This window comes from Cololabis saira, chromosome 6 (assembly GCF_033807715.1).
Source record: "Cololabis saira isolate AMF1-May2022 chromosome 6, fColSai1.1, whole genome shotgun sequence".
Lineage (NCBI taxonomy): Eukaryota > Metazoa > Chordata > Actinopteri > Beloniformes > Belonidae > Cololabis > Cololabis saira.
In genome coordinates, this window is record NC_084592.1 from 46,061,340 (window position 1) to 46,078,189 (window position 16,850).

At 40.9% G+C, this 16,850-nt stretch overlaps 1 protein-coding gene across 1 annotated transcript; it reads right to left on the reverse strand.

Annotated features, from left to right (window-relative positions):
• Positions 1 to 6,055: 6,055 nt before the first annotated feature.
• On the reverse strand, positions 6,056 to 14,396 carry klf5b (Kruppel like factor 5b). Its single transcript, XM_061724656.1, has 4 exons — positions 14,175 to 14,396; positions 10,187 to 11,093; positions 8,238 to 8,297; positions 6,056 to 6,427 (listed from the first exon to the last, which is right to left on the reverse strand). Exons 1-4 carry the CDS (start codon positions 14,349 to 14,351, stop codon positions 6,249 to 6,251), a joined length of 1,323 nt encoding a protein of 440 aa, XP_061580640.1. The 5' UTR covers positions 14,352 to 14,396; the 3' UTR covers positions 6,056 to 6,248.
• Positions 14,397 to 16,850: the final 2,454 nt, after the last annotated feature.

Sequence of the window (16,850 nt, forward strand, 5' to 3'; positions counted from 1 at the left end):
CTGATCAAATCGGTAATTAAAATATGATTAAGTTTTGAAAAAAAACATCCGATCACGCTTCCACATAGATAAATGTTGATGTCTATGTGGAAGCGTGATTTGATGGGGTTTTTTCTTCCCCTGAAGCGTCGTACACATAGATCTATGTGGAAGCACATTCTGACTTCCTGCTGTTAAATCGTCTATTTGCATGAAAAAGCCTTTGAAAAAAAAGAAACTGAGATAAAAGAAACGGTAGTATGTTCTGCCCGAGGTAGGACACCTCGGCAGAACTCCGGCTCGACACGTCTCATTCATCCTGACGCGCAGCAGAAACAGGCTGCAGGAGCCGCTGCGCATGCTCAGCAGGCTCATTTATATGCAAATACAATCATCATGTAGTTTGCATTGACCATTTATGGTAGAAAGCGGGTGTGTAGAGGGCGGGGTATGAGGCGAATTCACCAGCACAACCTTCCAGCTGGACTGTGATTTATAAAGAGAACATTGCGTGCAAGTGTGCGTGCACACGGTTTTATAAATCAGGATTTTTTTGTGCGCCCGCCATTTTCGGCTTTTGAGCGCACATGCACTTTTAGTATGAATCCTACACACTCTGTGATAAATGAGGTCCCAGGTCTTTAATGTTAATGTCTCAAACAATAAAAAATAAGACTTGGACTGTGAGGGTCTTCTTTTCTCAACGGATCGTTTAATCATTTTATCACAAAATATCGTCATACATTTTTGTGTATATTTCAACAATGTTACAATAACTCACTAGCGGTAATCTACCGAGCTCTCGCTTTACGGAAAACAAGATTTGAAATCGTTCCACATGCCAGAACCACCAACTGATTACATTGTATAAAGCTAGATAGCAAGTATGTACAGCACCCTCTCTCTCTTTCTCTCTTTCTGAACAGAAAGAGCAGAACAGAAACTTTTCACTTTTCATGACATTTGCTGAAGCACATTCGAATGACAAAGAAATTTGGTCGTAGTAATGACATTGCTATATTACGACGAGTATTAGGGCCAAACTAAGACAAAAAAAATTGGAAATTACGAGAATAGTCATAATATAATGAGAATAAAGTCGTAAAATTACGAGAATATGTTGAATATTGAGCATCTTGTGAAGTTATATTTATATATTTATAATATATTTAATATTACGACTTTATTCTTCTTTATTCTCGTAATTTCATTTTTGTTTTTTCTTAGTTTGGCCCTAATACTCCGTCGTATTATATTGACTGCTAGAAGAGCAGGATGAGGCCAATTAAAAAAAAAATGAAAAAAATAAAATTATAAAAATAAGAAAGCAATCCAAATACACACAAAAACGTTTTATTTTTTAGAAGTTCTGCATCATTTCATGAAATTCTGCCTTTTCAGTTTTTGCGATACTTTGCAGACTAAAGCTGAGAACGAGGAAGAGCAGCCGACGTGCAGCAGTTTTATGTGTTTGTAATCCGTCCACGAGGGCAGTAGAAGGCACATTTGGACAAGGAAACCGTCAACTTTCATGTTTGATAACTTAAAACCGATCAATGTTCGGTCTCAATTACAAAAAAAAAAGAAGGAAAAAAGTAATTTGCTTAAAAAATAAGATAACCAAGATAAGCAATTCTTTATTGATCTGTCAATTACAATCAGTGCGTTTACATGGGAAGTTTAATTCCTCTTTAATTCAGAATTAAAATTAAATCCGATTTAAAATGAGTAAAAATGACCATGTAAACACCTAATTCTGAATGAAAATGGCCATTCCGAATTAAACTTAATTCCGAAGTAAGTGGCTGGTTTATTCCGATTTTAAATCCGAATAGAATAATTCCGCGATCATGTATACACTCATTCAAAGAAAAAAAAAAAATTAAAAAAAATAAACAAAAATAAATAAAAAATAAATAAATAAAAAAAGAAAGAAAATTAAATTAAAAAAAGAAAAGAAAAAATAAAGAAAGAAAATAGATAAAAAGAAAAAAAAAAGAAAATTTAAAAAGAAAAAAGAAAGAAAGAAAAAAAATGTATACCCTCATTCCTCTTTAAATTAATCCTGGTCTTTCTTTCTGCTCGTTCCCTCCCCCGTCTGTCTCCATGATCTTATATTCCACTGGGCTGGTTTTCCAAACAAAGTTTCCAGATGCAGCAGCAGTAAACGCTGGTCAAGAGCAGAGAACATTTATTTAATAAATAGAAATAATTAAAAGAACAAATGGAAACAGGAAACATCAAAATTGTGAGCTTTTCAAAGTTATAGCGGCTAAGTTTTTTTTTTTTCCGGTAGTTTAACTTCCGGTCCCCCCCCTATCCAATCAGAACCTTCCCAACCCCCAGACCTGGAGAGGAATTGGAGAAAGACCAGCAAACGTGTTTTCCATGTAAACCTTAATTCAGAATTACTATTTCCATGTAAACTGGAAGGGAAATAGTTCAATTCTGAATTATTTAATTCGGAATAATTAATTCCGAAATAAAAACATCATGTAACCGTGGCCAATGACTAAAAGAGGAAAATAATTTTGTCAGACTTTCAAAGTAGTAAACGACTCAAGAAAATGAAGAACATGAAGCTAAACCAAGTTTGTTGAGCGGCATTTTGTAATAACGGTGCATTTTGTAATAAACATCCAAAATGTAATAACTTTTTCATTTAATTTTGTAATAAACTGCTGCATTTTGTAATACATTTTGTTATTGCATTTTGAGAAGATTATTATAAAATGCACTTGCAACTTTTTTATTTTCTAGGAAATGTAATGACATGGTGCATTATGTAATAAATCCTATTATTGTTGTTTGTTTAACAATGAATTTATACAAGAGTGACTTTTGTTGTTTTTTATGCAATTTCCCTCAGAGCTATGTAGCCCAATAAATCTATGTATAAAACTCCAAATATGACTTTAGTTGCCCATTTGAAGTTTGGAATTATATAGGCCAATAACAAACAAATAAACTATGCTTTAGAATTGTTATTACATAATGCACCATGTTATTACATTTTCTAGAGAATAAAAAAGTTGCAAGTGCATTTTGTAATAATCTTCTCAAAATGTAATAACTTATTACATAATGCAGCAAAATGTATTACAAAATGCGTTGGGGTAGTTTATAAAAATGCAGCAGTTTATTACAAAATGAAATGACAAAGTTATTACATTTTGGACATTTATTACAAAATGCACCGTTATTACAAAATGCAGCTCAACACGCCTTCAGCTCTGACGTGACCGGAGGTTTAGATTCTACCTGGGACATTAAAACGTGCTCAGCAAGTAAACACCATCAACAGATTATAATCTTTTCCTTTATTTGCTCTTCCTGCAGGCCGGTGAAGGCAGACCTTCAGAGATGTAAAGGAAACTCGTCGTTGTTCGTGCAGCGTCCCATAAATCTGCGTTAAAGTCACGCCGCCGAACACAGATTCAGATTCCCAGCTCGTCCCGGTGGTCCGGCGTCCGCCGCTCGGACCTCTGGGAAATCTACAACTTATTGAACCGTCCGTGTTGAACATACATCATCACCCGTTTAAAATGTTTTCCACCCGTCTTAAAGGGGACCTGTTATGGCATTTAATGTCTATTTTAAACAGGCCTTGAATGTCTTAAAAACAAGCTTTTGATTGTTTTTGCCAAATAAATTAGAAATTCAGCCTCTAAACCATGTCTTTATCTTCCCATTCTCTAACCTCATTATCTATGCAGGATTCTGAGTGGGCGGGGCTATGATAATGAGGCTCTGTGCTGATTGGCTGCCTGAATGACGCGATACACCGCTACGGAAAAATGGAGGAAGCTCCGGCCGATGGAGTTATTTACACCGTGTCCTAACTGCATGCGATGCGAGTGAGCGTCAGCGACAAAATCAATTCCATGTCTTTATTTTCTATTGGACTGTCCTAACTGGCCGTTTTGATCTGAACATTTGTCGGACGTCCTGCTTCTATTTTCTTCCTGTCGCTCGCGTTGAAAGCCGGTTGAAAGCGCTGTAGGAAACAGTCATGATGAGGAACGGCTGATCCGGTTAGTTGAAATGAGAAGTTATCTCTATGATTCCTCCTCATTTCACTACAAAAACCTGTCAGTGTTTGACATTTCCCCCAGTTTGTGTTTTCTGTTCTGCCCCGCCTGTTTTCCATCTGCCCTGATTGTTCACACCTGTGTCTCGTTATCCCCTGGTCTTGTCCTTCCCTGCTCCATGTCGGTCCGTACTGTTTGCTCCCTCCATGTTCTCCTCGTCAGGTTTTTGTAGCCACGTTCACGTTCTTGTTTTGATCCTGCTCTGCAGCGTTTTTTGTTCTTGTTTTTTGTGGAATAAACCCTGTTTTTGGTGAACTCCTGCCTCCCGCTCTCCTGCGTCTGGGTCCTCAAACAACCATCCTTGACAAAACCTCAATAAAGTGGCAGCTGCTGGAGGGAGATGGACAGAGAGCGTCCGATGTCACGCAGTGCGACGCGATAGTTGCAGTTCGCGTGCAGTTACACGGTTTTATAGTTGTGGGCGTGGTTTACATTTTGGTTACGTAACGACAGGAGCAGAATCTTATTGGCTCGTAGATCCACATCACACTGGACGATCATCCGGGCGGCTGTACAGACTCTGCAGAATTTGGTTGTTTCCTCCTTCTCTGAGTTGGCAGACTGAGGGGAGATCACTTTATATATGTTAAAGCAAGAAAAAAACACTTTATATATGTTAAAGCAAGAAAAAACCTGGTTTTCAGAATAGGTCCCCTTTAAGATACATCGCTGGTGCGACCTATACAAAATTACTCATGTATAGGGCTGGGGATCCATTCAAATGCCAAGAATCGATTCCGATTCTTGAGATTCAGAATTGATTATCAAGATTTGATTCAATCCGATATTGATTTGTGTTAGTGTTATTAAAACTGTTTTTTGAGCTGTTGCATGAATTATATGACTGTAGTTCTGCAACATATTAATACTAGTATTATATTGAGATTCAACAGCAAGTATTGCAGCTAATGATGCTGTAAGGACCAATCAGCTCCCAGAATGCTGATAGAACTGAAACAGAAACATTGTGGGTCAGAATTACCAAACAGATCCAGGGAGGAAACAGAGACGATGAAATCAGTTTTATTTTTTAACACATTCCGTTTTAATTTTTTTAATTTTCGGTCTATTTCGGTTTTAAATTTTTGAGAATTTGGTTTTTAGCATTTTATTCAAATGTAACCCCAAGACAGTATATAATGTAATGAAATATAGGCAATTTATGCAATTATAACTGAAAACTTTAATGTTTTCATACATTTAAACATATTTAAAGGCAAAAAACATGGCACCAGTTATTCTTGTGTCCAACAAAACATTCCTTTTTTGGGCATAAACAAAAAAATACCAAAAGTTGTAATGTAATGATGAAAACAAATTGATCTTTAGACATACTAATTGTTTTGAACAATTACCGTATTTTCCACATTATAAGGCGCACGTTCAATGAATTACCAAACAGATCCAGGGCAGCAAAAGAATTTGGTTTTTAGCATTTTATGCAAATGTACCCCAAGACTACGGAAGAGAATCAGGGCCGTGCAGGAGAAAAAATATTTGAGAGGGGAAGATTTTTTATTGTGCACTTCGAGAAAAAAGTCGAAATGTCGAGATTAATGTTGAAGTACAATTTCGGGAAAAAAGTCAAAATGTTGAGAAAAGTGTCAAAATCTCAAGAATAAAGTCTTTTTTCCCAAAATTGTACTTCAACATTAATCTCGACATTTCAACTTTTTTCTCAACATTTCAACTTTTTTCTCGAAGTGCATAATGAAAATTACTCTTCCGTACCAAGACAGTGTATAAAGAAAAGAAATATAGACAATTTATGCAATTATAACTGAAAACTTTAATGTTTTCATACTTTTAAACATATTTAAAGGCAAAAACATGTCACCAGTTATTCTCGTGTCCAACAAAATATTCCTTTTTTTGGGCATAAACAAAAAAATACCAAAAGTTGTAATGTAATGATGAAAAAAATCGATCTTTAGACATATGAATCAATTTAGAATTGGAAAATTGATCTTTTCAACACAGGCCTGTTCATGTATGTGATGTTCGTGCATCGTGTTTGGCTTGGGATCTTGAACTGAAACACGTGACCAGCCCCGAGTCAGGAGAAATAAAAATAAGGCAACAGTAATACTGAATCTTTTAACAATTACAGAGACAGATAGTGGCAGTCCTCTGAAGAGTCTTCACCTGGAAGTGGATTAGTCCTCAGGACCAGCGTCTCTAGCTCTGGTGCCTCTTCATGTGCAGCGCCAGGTGGTCTGAGCGGGAGAAGCAGCGGCTGCAGACGCCGCACTGGAACGGCTTGGAGCCCGTGTGCTTCCGGAAGTGCCGCGTTAGCTCGTCGGAGCGAGCGAAGCGCCACTCGCATCCGTCCCAGGAGCACCGGTACGGCTTCTCACCTGCAGCACACACAAAACGGACAGACAAGTTTATTTGTACAGCACAGTTCAACACAAGGTCATTCAAAGTGTTTTACATCAACATTAAAAGCGGCAAGACACAATTAAACAGTAAATAACAAATAAAATTAAAGCTGCAAGCAGCGATGAACGGGCCCTTGCGCGTGCAATTTTCAGCAATAAAGGTCAAGGACTCAAAACCGAGTCCGATGACACCACCACGACTCTTTATGTCAAACCATTCAAAAGTTATGGCAGAAAGTAGGAACAAAAGTAATGCGCATCGTCGCAGGATGGAGACGCACATTTTGATGTATCGTGATATTATTGTTATCGTGAGTTATCCGTATCGTCCCACCCCTAATCTATACGGTCAAAATGTACAAAGACCGGGTCAAATACAGGATTACAAAAGTAATCTGTAACAATTCGTACGGTAAACTAATTTGACAATTTTTCACCAGGCCTGGCTTGGTGCAAAATTTGCTGATTTTTGGGGAACTATCAAGTATGGACCAATCAGATGATGGGGGGGGCGCGCTTTTTGGCGTCTAGCGTCGCCACGGTAACACTTTTGAAAGAGAAAAGTAATTCATGTTGTCACAGGATCGAGACGCACATTTTGATGTATAACACACCTGGGTGCACATTACGGTTCGGGCCGTATTAACTGCCGAAGGAATGGCATAAATTGCGCCAAAATTACGCGATTAGTTTCAGTTTCAGTTTATTTAAAAAAAGTACAGCACACATTAATCAACATTACTGTAAATGCGCCAGTTTTAGCCAACTGGCTAATTCGCAACTGAAGTCCTTTTGGCAAGATGTGTGTTAATTCAAAATGTTCAAAATGGCCGACTTCCTGTTTGGTTTCGGCCATGGCGCCAAGAGACCTTTTGGCGTCTAGCGTCGCCACAGTAATGCTTTTGAAAGAAAAAAGTAATGCGCGTCGTCGCAGGATGGAGACGCACATTTTGATGTATAACACACCTGGTAAACCTGTGCACGTTACGGTTCGGGCTCTAAAGCGGCCGTTGAAATGGCATAAATTTCGCCAAAATTACACGATTCATTCAAAATGGCCGACTTCCTGTTGGGTTTGGGTCATGGCACCAAGAGACTTTTCTTTAAGTTGTGACATGATACAGGTGTGGACAGATTTTCGTGCATGTACGTCCAACCGTATTGTGGGGCTTGAGGCACAAAGTTTTCTAGGGGGCGCTGTTGAGCCGTTAGGCCACGCCCATTAATGCAAACCATTAAATATCACATTTATCACCAGGCCTGGCTTGGTGCAAAATTTGGTGACTTTTGGGGCACGTTTAGGGGGAAAAAAGGCCTTCCTTTCGTCGGAAAAATAAAGAAGAAAGAAAGAAAGAATTCCTACAGATACAATAGGGCCTTCGCACTGTAAATGCTCGGGCCCTAAGAAAATGATAAGAAAAGAGGTAAAATAATAAAAATAACAAGTTGTTGTTAAATAAGGGCAGTAGATCCAGCAGATAAGTATTAACATCCCATCCAGTTCCAGTTGGTAAACAAACACAGAGCGGTTGCTTTTTATTCCGAAGCGTGAATGTCACGAGACGAGTTTTGATAACGACCAAAGCGATTCATTCGCCGTCCCATCTGTGCGTCATAAATCCCAGCATGCCCCGTGTTCCTCTCCCTTTACGAGAGCTGCAGGTTTATGAGAGCTGACAGCGGTGAGATGTGGCCCGGTCTGTCAGCCAGAGGAATACATATGCATAAGTAGACGAGCCTGCCTGGCAACACCCCAGAACACCAGAGTAAGAACACACGACGTTACCTGTGTGGGTCCGGAGATGAGCCTTCAGATGAGACGACTTGGTGTACACTTTCTTGCAACCTGAAAAACAGACAGTTCTTTAGCTTTAAATCAGGGCTAAAACAATTCCTGTTTACTGAAGCGTACTCTTAAATTAAATACTTACCTTCTGTTCTCTACTGCCCTTACTTTTTAACAACTTGTGCTTTCTATTATTTTACCTCTTTTCTTATCATTTTATTTGTTATTTAAACGTAATCTTAAATTAAATACTTATGATTTTTGAAAACCATGGATAAGCCCTGAATGCAGGCATTGTGACATAGAATTGTTAAATTGGTTTGATTCTGTCAGGGCTGTTGTGGTGAGGACCCAGAGGCAGGAGTTCAACAAAAAAAGGGTTTATTTTACAAAAAACAAAGCGCTGCTTAGCAGGATCAAAAACAGGGATCAAAAACAGGGATCAAAAACTGAAGCAAAAACTTGGCAGGACACATGGAGGGAAGAAACAGGACGGAACCACAAGGAGCAAGGGAATGACAAGACCAGATATACACAGGGGGTAACGAGACACAGGTGTGAACAATCAGGGCAGATGGAAGACAGGCGGGGCAAAACAGAAACACAAACTGGGGGAAATGTCAGACACTGACAGATTCACCGTACAATTTTTTACAGATTACTTTGTAATACTGTATTTGACCTGGTCTTTGTACGTTTTGACCGTATAGAAACGTAATTCTCGTCAGTTGTGTGAAATAAGACGTGGAAACAGGCATTGTAAACCTTGTGCACGTTCAGGCTGCAGTGGAAGCTTGTATGACTGGCATGTAGATTCTTTAGGTCTGGACATTTAGTGGATGAAACCACCCACGACTCTATGTATCAAACCATTCAAATTATGGCAGAAAATCGGAACTATCACATATCAACCAATCAGAAGAAGGGGCGGGGCTTATTCATGCTATTGAAGGTCAAGTACTCAATACCGAGTCCGATGACACCACCCACGACTCTCTATATCAAACCATTCAAAAGTTATGGCAGAAAGTAGGAACTATCAAATATGGACCAATCAGATGAAGGGGGGGCGCATTTTTTGGCGGCTATCCTGCCACGGTAACGCTTTTGACTGAGAAAAGTAATGTGCGTCGTCGCATGTTGGAGACGCACATTTTGATGTATAACACACCTGGGTGCACGTTACGGTTCGGGCAAAGAAACGGCCGAAGGAATGGCATAAATTTCTCCAAAATTACACGATTAATTCAAAATAGCAGACTTCCTGTTTGGTTTGGGCCATGGCGCCAAGAGACTTCTCTTTAAGTTGTGCCATGATACAGGTGTGTACCAATTTTCGTGCATGTACGTCAAACCGTATTGTGGGGCTTGAGGCACAAAGTATTCTAGGGGGCGCTGTTGAGCCATTAGGCCACGCGCATTAATGCAAACCATTAAATATTAAATTTATCTCCAGGCCTGGCTTGGTGCAAAATTTGGTGACTTTTGGGGAACTATCATATGGACCAATCAGATGAAGGGACGGTGTTGAACTGTGAAGAGCCTTGACGCAAGATAAGTAAACTGACTTAAACTCAATGCCTACAAATAAACTTTAAACGGACAAACTGGCAGCTGTATTGCTGCTCAGTCGGTCAGGAAACCTCACCTGGGACATCACAGTGATGGATCCTAAAGTAAAGATTCAATGACATTTGCTGGGTTCCTTGGTGAGGTTGTTTTTTTTCCAATGATTTGGGATTTTATTTGTTTGAATTGGATTTAACTGGAATAATTGGACTGCAAATGTGTCACAATAAACAGAATCAGTTGGGATAATAACTGCATTTTATGGGACGGCGCTGAACTGTGAAGCGCCTCGACGAAAGACTTGAACTCAATGCCTACAAATCAAATAAACTTTTCAACTTTAAACGGACAAACTTGCAGCTGTATTCAGGAAACCTCACCTGGGACGTCGCAGTGATGGATCCTCCGCCTCTCCAGGTCCGGATTGTTCCTCCGGTTGTACTTGACGGGAGCCGAGTGTGCCGACATCGGGGACGGGGGACCGATACCCGCCGTGGCCCCGGGTGGCGTCGGGCTGGAGGGCCGGGTCGGTCCGGCACTCGGACTCCGGACGAACCCAGGGGTGTAAGTCCGGTCCTGGGTTTGAACCGGAGCCGCCCTGGACGTCTGTCCGACATCGACGGAGTTACGGGGCTGAAACTGCACCTTAGAGGCGATGCTGGCTTCGTAGGAGGGAGGCGGGGAAAGGGCGTGGATCAGTTTCCTGCCCCGGTCCGGACTCGGGGGCTCGGAGTTGGGGGGCGACGGCGGCAGATAGGATCCCAGCTGATGCACCTGCAGGTGTTTATTCAGGGATAGACATTGATGCTGCAGGCCGTTGGGAGGTTTGGATTCCCCCAGACCTCTGTGAAGACTCAACGGGGCGACAGAGTTCACCTGAGATCCGTGGGGGAGCGGATCCAGATCAGAGTTCAAGAGCTGAAAAAGCGGGATGTCCTGGAAATCTGTCACTTCCTGTTTGATGTAGAAGCCGCCAGCAGGAGCGTCGGTCGTCCTGAAAACGCCCGGGTACTCCGGGGGGGGCTCCGGGAGCCGGCCGCCCTGGCAGCCGGGATGATGCATCGGGCCGTGAGGCGGCTCAGTTTTGATCGGCCTCAGAGTCCTGGGGAGGCCGGGCCGCAGGTACGAGACGTCGGAGAGCAGCAGGCTCATGTTGACGCTGTACGGAGAGCCCAAGTCCTCCGTGAACGAGGTTTCCAGCGGGTGCGAACCGTCCCTGCACAACATTTTGGGATTCACAACTTCCTGTGGATGTGCACACATGTAGCCGTCCATCTCTGATTTACCCTGGAAGCGGAGAGGAAATTACAAAACAGTTGTAAACACCAATCCAAAAGGGAAATATAACACATTAGAGAAGATTTGGGACTCTTTTATGCAATTTCTGGAGGGGTTAGGATTTTATTGCAATGCAGCTTAGCTCTGCATTATTTGCAAGACCTGATAGTGCCTTATGTTCCTGGCAGAGCTCTCCGCTCTCAGGGTGCAGGTTTACTTGTAGTTCCTAGAGTATCCAAATGTAGATTTGGAGGGCGGGCGTTCTGCTATCAGGCACCATTACTATGGAACCAACTTCCAATCTGGGTTAAGGAGGCTGACACCACCTCCACCTTTAAAACTAAAATTAAAACCTTTCTGTTTAGTAAAGCCTATAGTTAGTGTTTAGTAAACCTCTAGCTGGTGTTGGTAAATCTCTAGGTAGTGTAAACTCTAGTGTGTTAGAGTCAGTAGTCATAGTTGCAGCTATAGAACAAAACTATAATAGTTAGTCTCAAATATAGCTTGGTGGTAGATATGCTGCTATAGGCCTATGCTGCAGGGGGGCACCGACATGATCCACTGGGCGGTGCCTCTCACCCTTCTTCTCCTCTCCTCTTCCCTTCCTCTCTTCTCCATTTCCATTTTTATTTATTATAAATATCTCATAGCTATCATTCTTGTCCATCGTTCCGTGCCGGCCCCCCTTTTTTCTCTTTTGTGCATGTTTGCAGGCCGGAGCTTCAGGAGCTGCGTGCTGGCCTGATCTTCTTACATATAACATTCTTACATATAACAAGACGAGTTTCAATAACTGTTCAATACAGTGATATAATACTCAATTATATGTGTATATAAATATAGTCAAAATCAAAGCAAATCAAGGCAAACAAGGAAAACAAAACAAACGCCCATCATTTAGTTGTGATACTATTTATGTATAATAATAGAAGTAATTATAATGTATAGTATTACATTATCATTGCTTTACTACAATACTACAATATAATAGAGAACAATAGACAGCAATGGTATAACAATATACTTGAATAACTATATAAGAGTAGATAGTATTTGTACGTATTAATGTGCCTTTTTCAGTTTTTTTCGGTTTTGTGCCTTTGTACTGTAAATGAAAAAGTCAATACAAATATTTGTCAAAAACACATACAAAAAAACCCCAATCCAGATTCTCGGTCCTAAAATAGCAGCATTTGGATTTAAACTCTGCTCTGATTTCATGCTTTTATTCAATTCAATTAAATTCAATTAACTTTATTTGTTAGACAGGGACTGTACATATTAATGGACACAAGTGTAAATATGTATGGTTGAGGCTAATTTCCACCATTCGTCCCTACGGCAAGTGCTTTTAAGTGCTTTTTTGTTCTTGGACTTTTGCAAAGCTGACCCAATAAAACTGTTCCTGCAGGAACCTGGAGGCTCGTAAACCTGACGGGATGCAGACTGTGATTAATACATGTGAGGTGCATCCGGGCCCGACTTGTGTCACATCAAAAACACCCTCCCCTTCACAATCACCCCCCTCTAAAAACACTCCAGTCTAAGCTGTTTCCAAATACACGGCTGAAATTAGAACATCCAGTTGCTCCTGCAGCCGCGCATCATCCTCCTCCCAGCACGTTTGTATGTTAAGTTGATATAATGAAATATGTTAGACATACCCATAGACGGCGGTAATTTTATTTTATTTTAGTTTTTTATTTACTTAGTTGTTGTTTTTTTAATTTTTAATTTATGTTTTTTGTCAATGTATTTCTTGGAAAAAGAGGCGGATTAGATTTTTCTTCTTTCTGCTCCCTTTTCATTCACAATTTATGAACATTTGTGTTTGTATTTGTATTGAATTGTTTGTTTTATTTTTTTGAATGAAATAAAGAATAAAATGAAATTACATTTTTGGGGAAAAAGGGTGCACACAGGGATGCCACCAGGGGGCGCCCCTGGAATCCCCTGCCCCCCCTAGGAAACATGTTTGGGGCCCCCCCTAGGAAACATGTTTGGGGCCCCCCCTAGGAAACATCTTTGGGGGCGCCCCTGGTACCCCCCCCCCCTAGGAAACATGTTTGGGGGCGCCCCTGGTACCCTCTGCCCCCCCTAGGAAACATGTTTGGGGGCGCCCCTGGTACCCTCTGGCCCCCCATAGGAAACAGGTTTGGGGGCGCCCCTGGTTCCCTCTGCCCCCCCTAGGAAACATGTTTGGGGCGCCCCTGGTTCCCTCTGCCCCCCCTAGGAAACATGTTTGGGGGCGATTTTGGACAAAAATAAAATCCCGATTTTTTTCTCTGAAAACCCAATTTTCGATTTCGATTTTTTTGGTAAAACTACAAAAGACAATGGAATAAATTGTTTCAAATATTTTATCTTTATTTTTAAAGAAAAATAGCAAACAAATTTCCCTATTGGGAATGAAGTGCAATTGAAAGATACTGTAAATCCTCCTTGAGTTTAGTAAAGTGACAACATTTACAATTTTCTTGACCAAACAAAGACTAGATGAGCTCTGTCTGTAATGCAGCCAGCTGCAAAAAAGGAAAATCGATTTTCCAATTTTCCATTTTTTAACATCGTCTTGATTAATAAATCCGATTTAGATTTAAAATCGATTAATCACACAGCCCTACCTCTGGCCCCCCCTAGGAAACATGTTTGGGGTGCCCCTGGTATCCTCAGGCCCCCCCTAGGAAACATGTTTGGGGGCGCCCCTGGTACCCTCTGCCCCCCCCTAGGAAACATGTTTGGGGCGCCCCTGGGTGCAACATCCCATCCTAACACCGACACTCAGAGCTTCAGTATCTGAGCCGACCTTCACTTTCAAGATCGAACATTTTAAAGACATTTTCATCAATCATCATCATCAATCATTTATTTTAACTCACGACCATGATCACATGGTATGGAGCACAAAAACACAAACATTTGTACATTTGTAGCAAGTGGCAGGCTGTACATGTTCAACTAAAATACTCAATTTGGCAAAGAAAAAAAAAAAAATAAAAATAATTTAAAAACAGAGGAAGGACATTCCTGCAGAAAACCCATGTATAAACTGTGATGCTGAATCTGCAGATGGGAGAGAGAAAAACCTACCGAGTGATAGTAGCAGGACTGCGCCGGGATGGAGGCGCACGGACCCGGTCCGGGTCCGGGATCGTCCCCCCTCCTGCGTCCCTGGAGCCGCGGCGCGTCCTGCGCCGGAGCGGCCGGAGCGGCCGGAGCGGAGAACCAAACCCCGCCGGCGGCGGCGGCCGCTGCCGCTGCGGCCATGAGCGCAGGATGGATGGATGGATGGATGTTTAACTTAAACTAATCCCGACCCTCTCAGCTCTCACCAGCATGTAACCTTTTCCTCTTGGAAAACAGTCTGCAGGAGCAGCTGTCAAACGCTCATTCTCTCCTATTTTGCGCCGGCTCGTCAAATTACGCAAGTGCGTGAAAAGAGCAGCGCGTTGCAGGGCGGAGTCTGGAGGAATAAAAAAACACGCACCAGGGGATCCAGAAACACGTCCGACATGGAGATTCAGGGGAGATGAGTGGAGGGCATGTCCACATCCACGAATCCAAATTCTTACACAAAAAACCCTCTTTTTTTTACTTTTCATTGTAAATTCAATTAAGTTTTCAACAAATTCAAAAGCAATCAAAACAAGGACTGTCTCAGAAAATTAGAATATTGTGATAAAGTTCTTTATTTTCTGTAATGCAATTAAAAAAACAAAAATGTCATACATTCTAGATTCATTACAAATCAACTGAAATATTGCAAGCCTTTTATTATTTTAATATTGCTGATTATGGCTTACAGTTTAAGATTAAGATTCCCAGAATTTTCAAATTTTTTGAGATAGGATATTTGAGTTTTCTTAAGCTGTAAGCCATGATCAGCAATATTAAAATAATAAAAGGCTTGCAATATTTTAGTTGATTTGTAATGAATCCAGAATGTATGACATTTTTGTTTAATTGCATTAGGCCTACAGAAAATCCCAATATTCTAATTTTCTGAGACAGTCCTGTATGTAAATGTTTTGGCTTTCTGTCATAATTTCATCCCCCCTGGCTGGTTATAATGTGTTGTGCTTTTTGTTTTTTGTTTTTTATTTGATTTATACTCTTTATATGTTATAATTCAACTTGAAATTGCATAATGTGAAGATTTGTAATCATTGTACTTTTTGCAAATGTTAAATTAAAAAAAAGAGGAGTGGAGTGCATGTGTTCATCACCGACCAGTTTATTCAGACTTATTCAGACTTGAAGATCCGCGCAGCTCCAACTCCCACCAGATCTCAGACGTGTGAAACTGGACACGAAATGAGGAAATAATTTCCTTTTTTACCTCTCAAGTTCAGGGGCAGTTCCCCCAAAACTGTTTCCTAGGGGGGCCAGAGGGGGCCACTTCAATTCTTGGGGTGGAACCAAAACTGAAAGCCATCATTACAGGATTTTATAATACTGTGGAACAACAACAACAAAAAAAGTATTTCTGAGCCCTAATACCATGTTGGTAAAAACCTAAGGCATATATATATATATATATATATATATATATATATATATATATATATATATATATATATATATATATATGCATTTTTAATATATACTATAGATCATATATATTTTAATTTATCATATATTTATTTTATTAATATATATATATTTTTTTTTTTTTTTTTTTTTTTTATATATTTTTTTTATTATTATTAGGCTCAGAAATACTTAAAGAAACGCCGAATCCGAACAGAAAGTCGGCCATTTTGAATTAATTGTGTAATTTTGGCGCAATTTATGCCATTTCTTCGGCCGTTAATGCGGCCCGAACCGTAACGTGCACCCAGGTGTGTTATACATCAAAATATGCGCCTCCATCCTGCGACGACGCGCATTACTTTTATCAGTCAAAAGCGTTACCGTGGCGACGATAGACGCCAAAAAGCGCGCCCACCCTTCATCTGATTGGTTCAGACAGAAAAAATGTTGCGCCTCAAGCCCCATAATACGCTTTGACGTACATGAACGAAAATCGGTACACACCTGTATCATGTCGCAACTAAAAGAAAAGTCTCTTGGCGCCATGGCCGAAACCGAACAGGAAGTCGGCCATTTTGAACATTCTGAATTAATCGCGTAATTTTGGAGCAATATATGCCATTCCTTCGGCAATTAATACGGCCCGAACCGTAACGTGCACCCAGGTGTGTTATACATCAAAATGTGCGTCTTCATCCTGCGACTACGCGCATTACTTTTCTCTTTCAAAAGTGTTACCGTGGCGACGCTAGACGCCAAAAAGTGCGCCCCCCCCATCATCTGATTGGTCCATATTTGATAGTTCCTACTTTCTGCTATAACTTTTGAATGGTTTGACATGAAGACTCGTGGGTGGTGTCATTGGACTCGATTATGAGTCCTTGAACATAATTGGTGCAAAGTAGCCCCGCCCCTTCTTCTGATTGGTCCATATTTGATAGTTCCTATTTCCTGCCATAACTTTTGAATGGTTTAACATAAAGAGTCATGGGTGGTGTCACCGGACTCAGTTTTGAGTCCTTTTACTTTTATTGTTGAAAATTGCACGCGCGGGGCCAGTTCATCGCTGCTTGCAGCCTTAATGTCTTTTTAAGCTGGAGGACCCCCTGCAGTTCCTCGGCGGCCCCTCCGGGGGTCGCGGGCCCCGGGTTGGAAACCCCTGGCTGGGATCGGAGCGCAGCATGTGAGAGAAACGCCGCGGCGGTGCAGCTGTCTGTCAGGACTGCCAGCCTA

What these genes read in the sequence shown, in the direction of transcription:
- klf5b (XM_061724656.1), bottom strand. Translation starts at nt 14,351, where the DNA reads ATGGCCGCAGCGGCAGCGGCCGCCGCCGCCGGCGGGGTTTGGTTCTCC. An exon ending in AGTCCTGCTACTATCACTCG is followed by an intron (nt 11,094 to 14,174) that starts GTAGGTTTTTCT and finishes CTCCGCTTCCAG; the next exon opens with GGTAAATCAGAGATGGACGG. An exon ending in TCATCTCCGGACCCACACAG is followed by an intron (nt 6,428 to 8,237) that starts GTAACGTCGTGT and finishes TGTGTGCTGCAG; the next exon opens with GTGAGAAGCCGTACCGGTGC.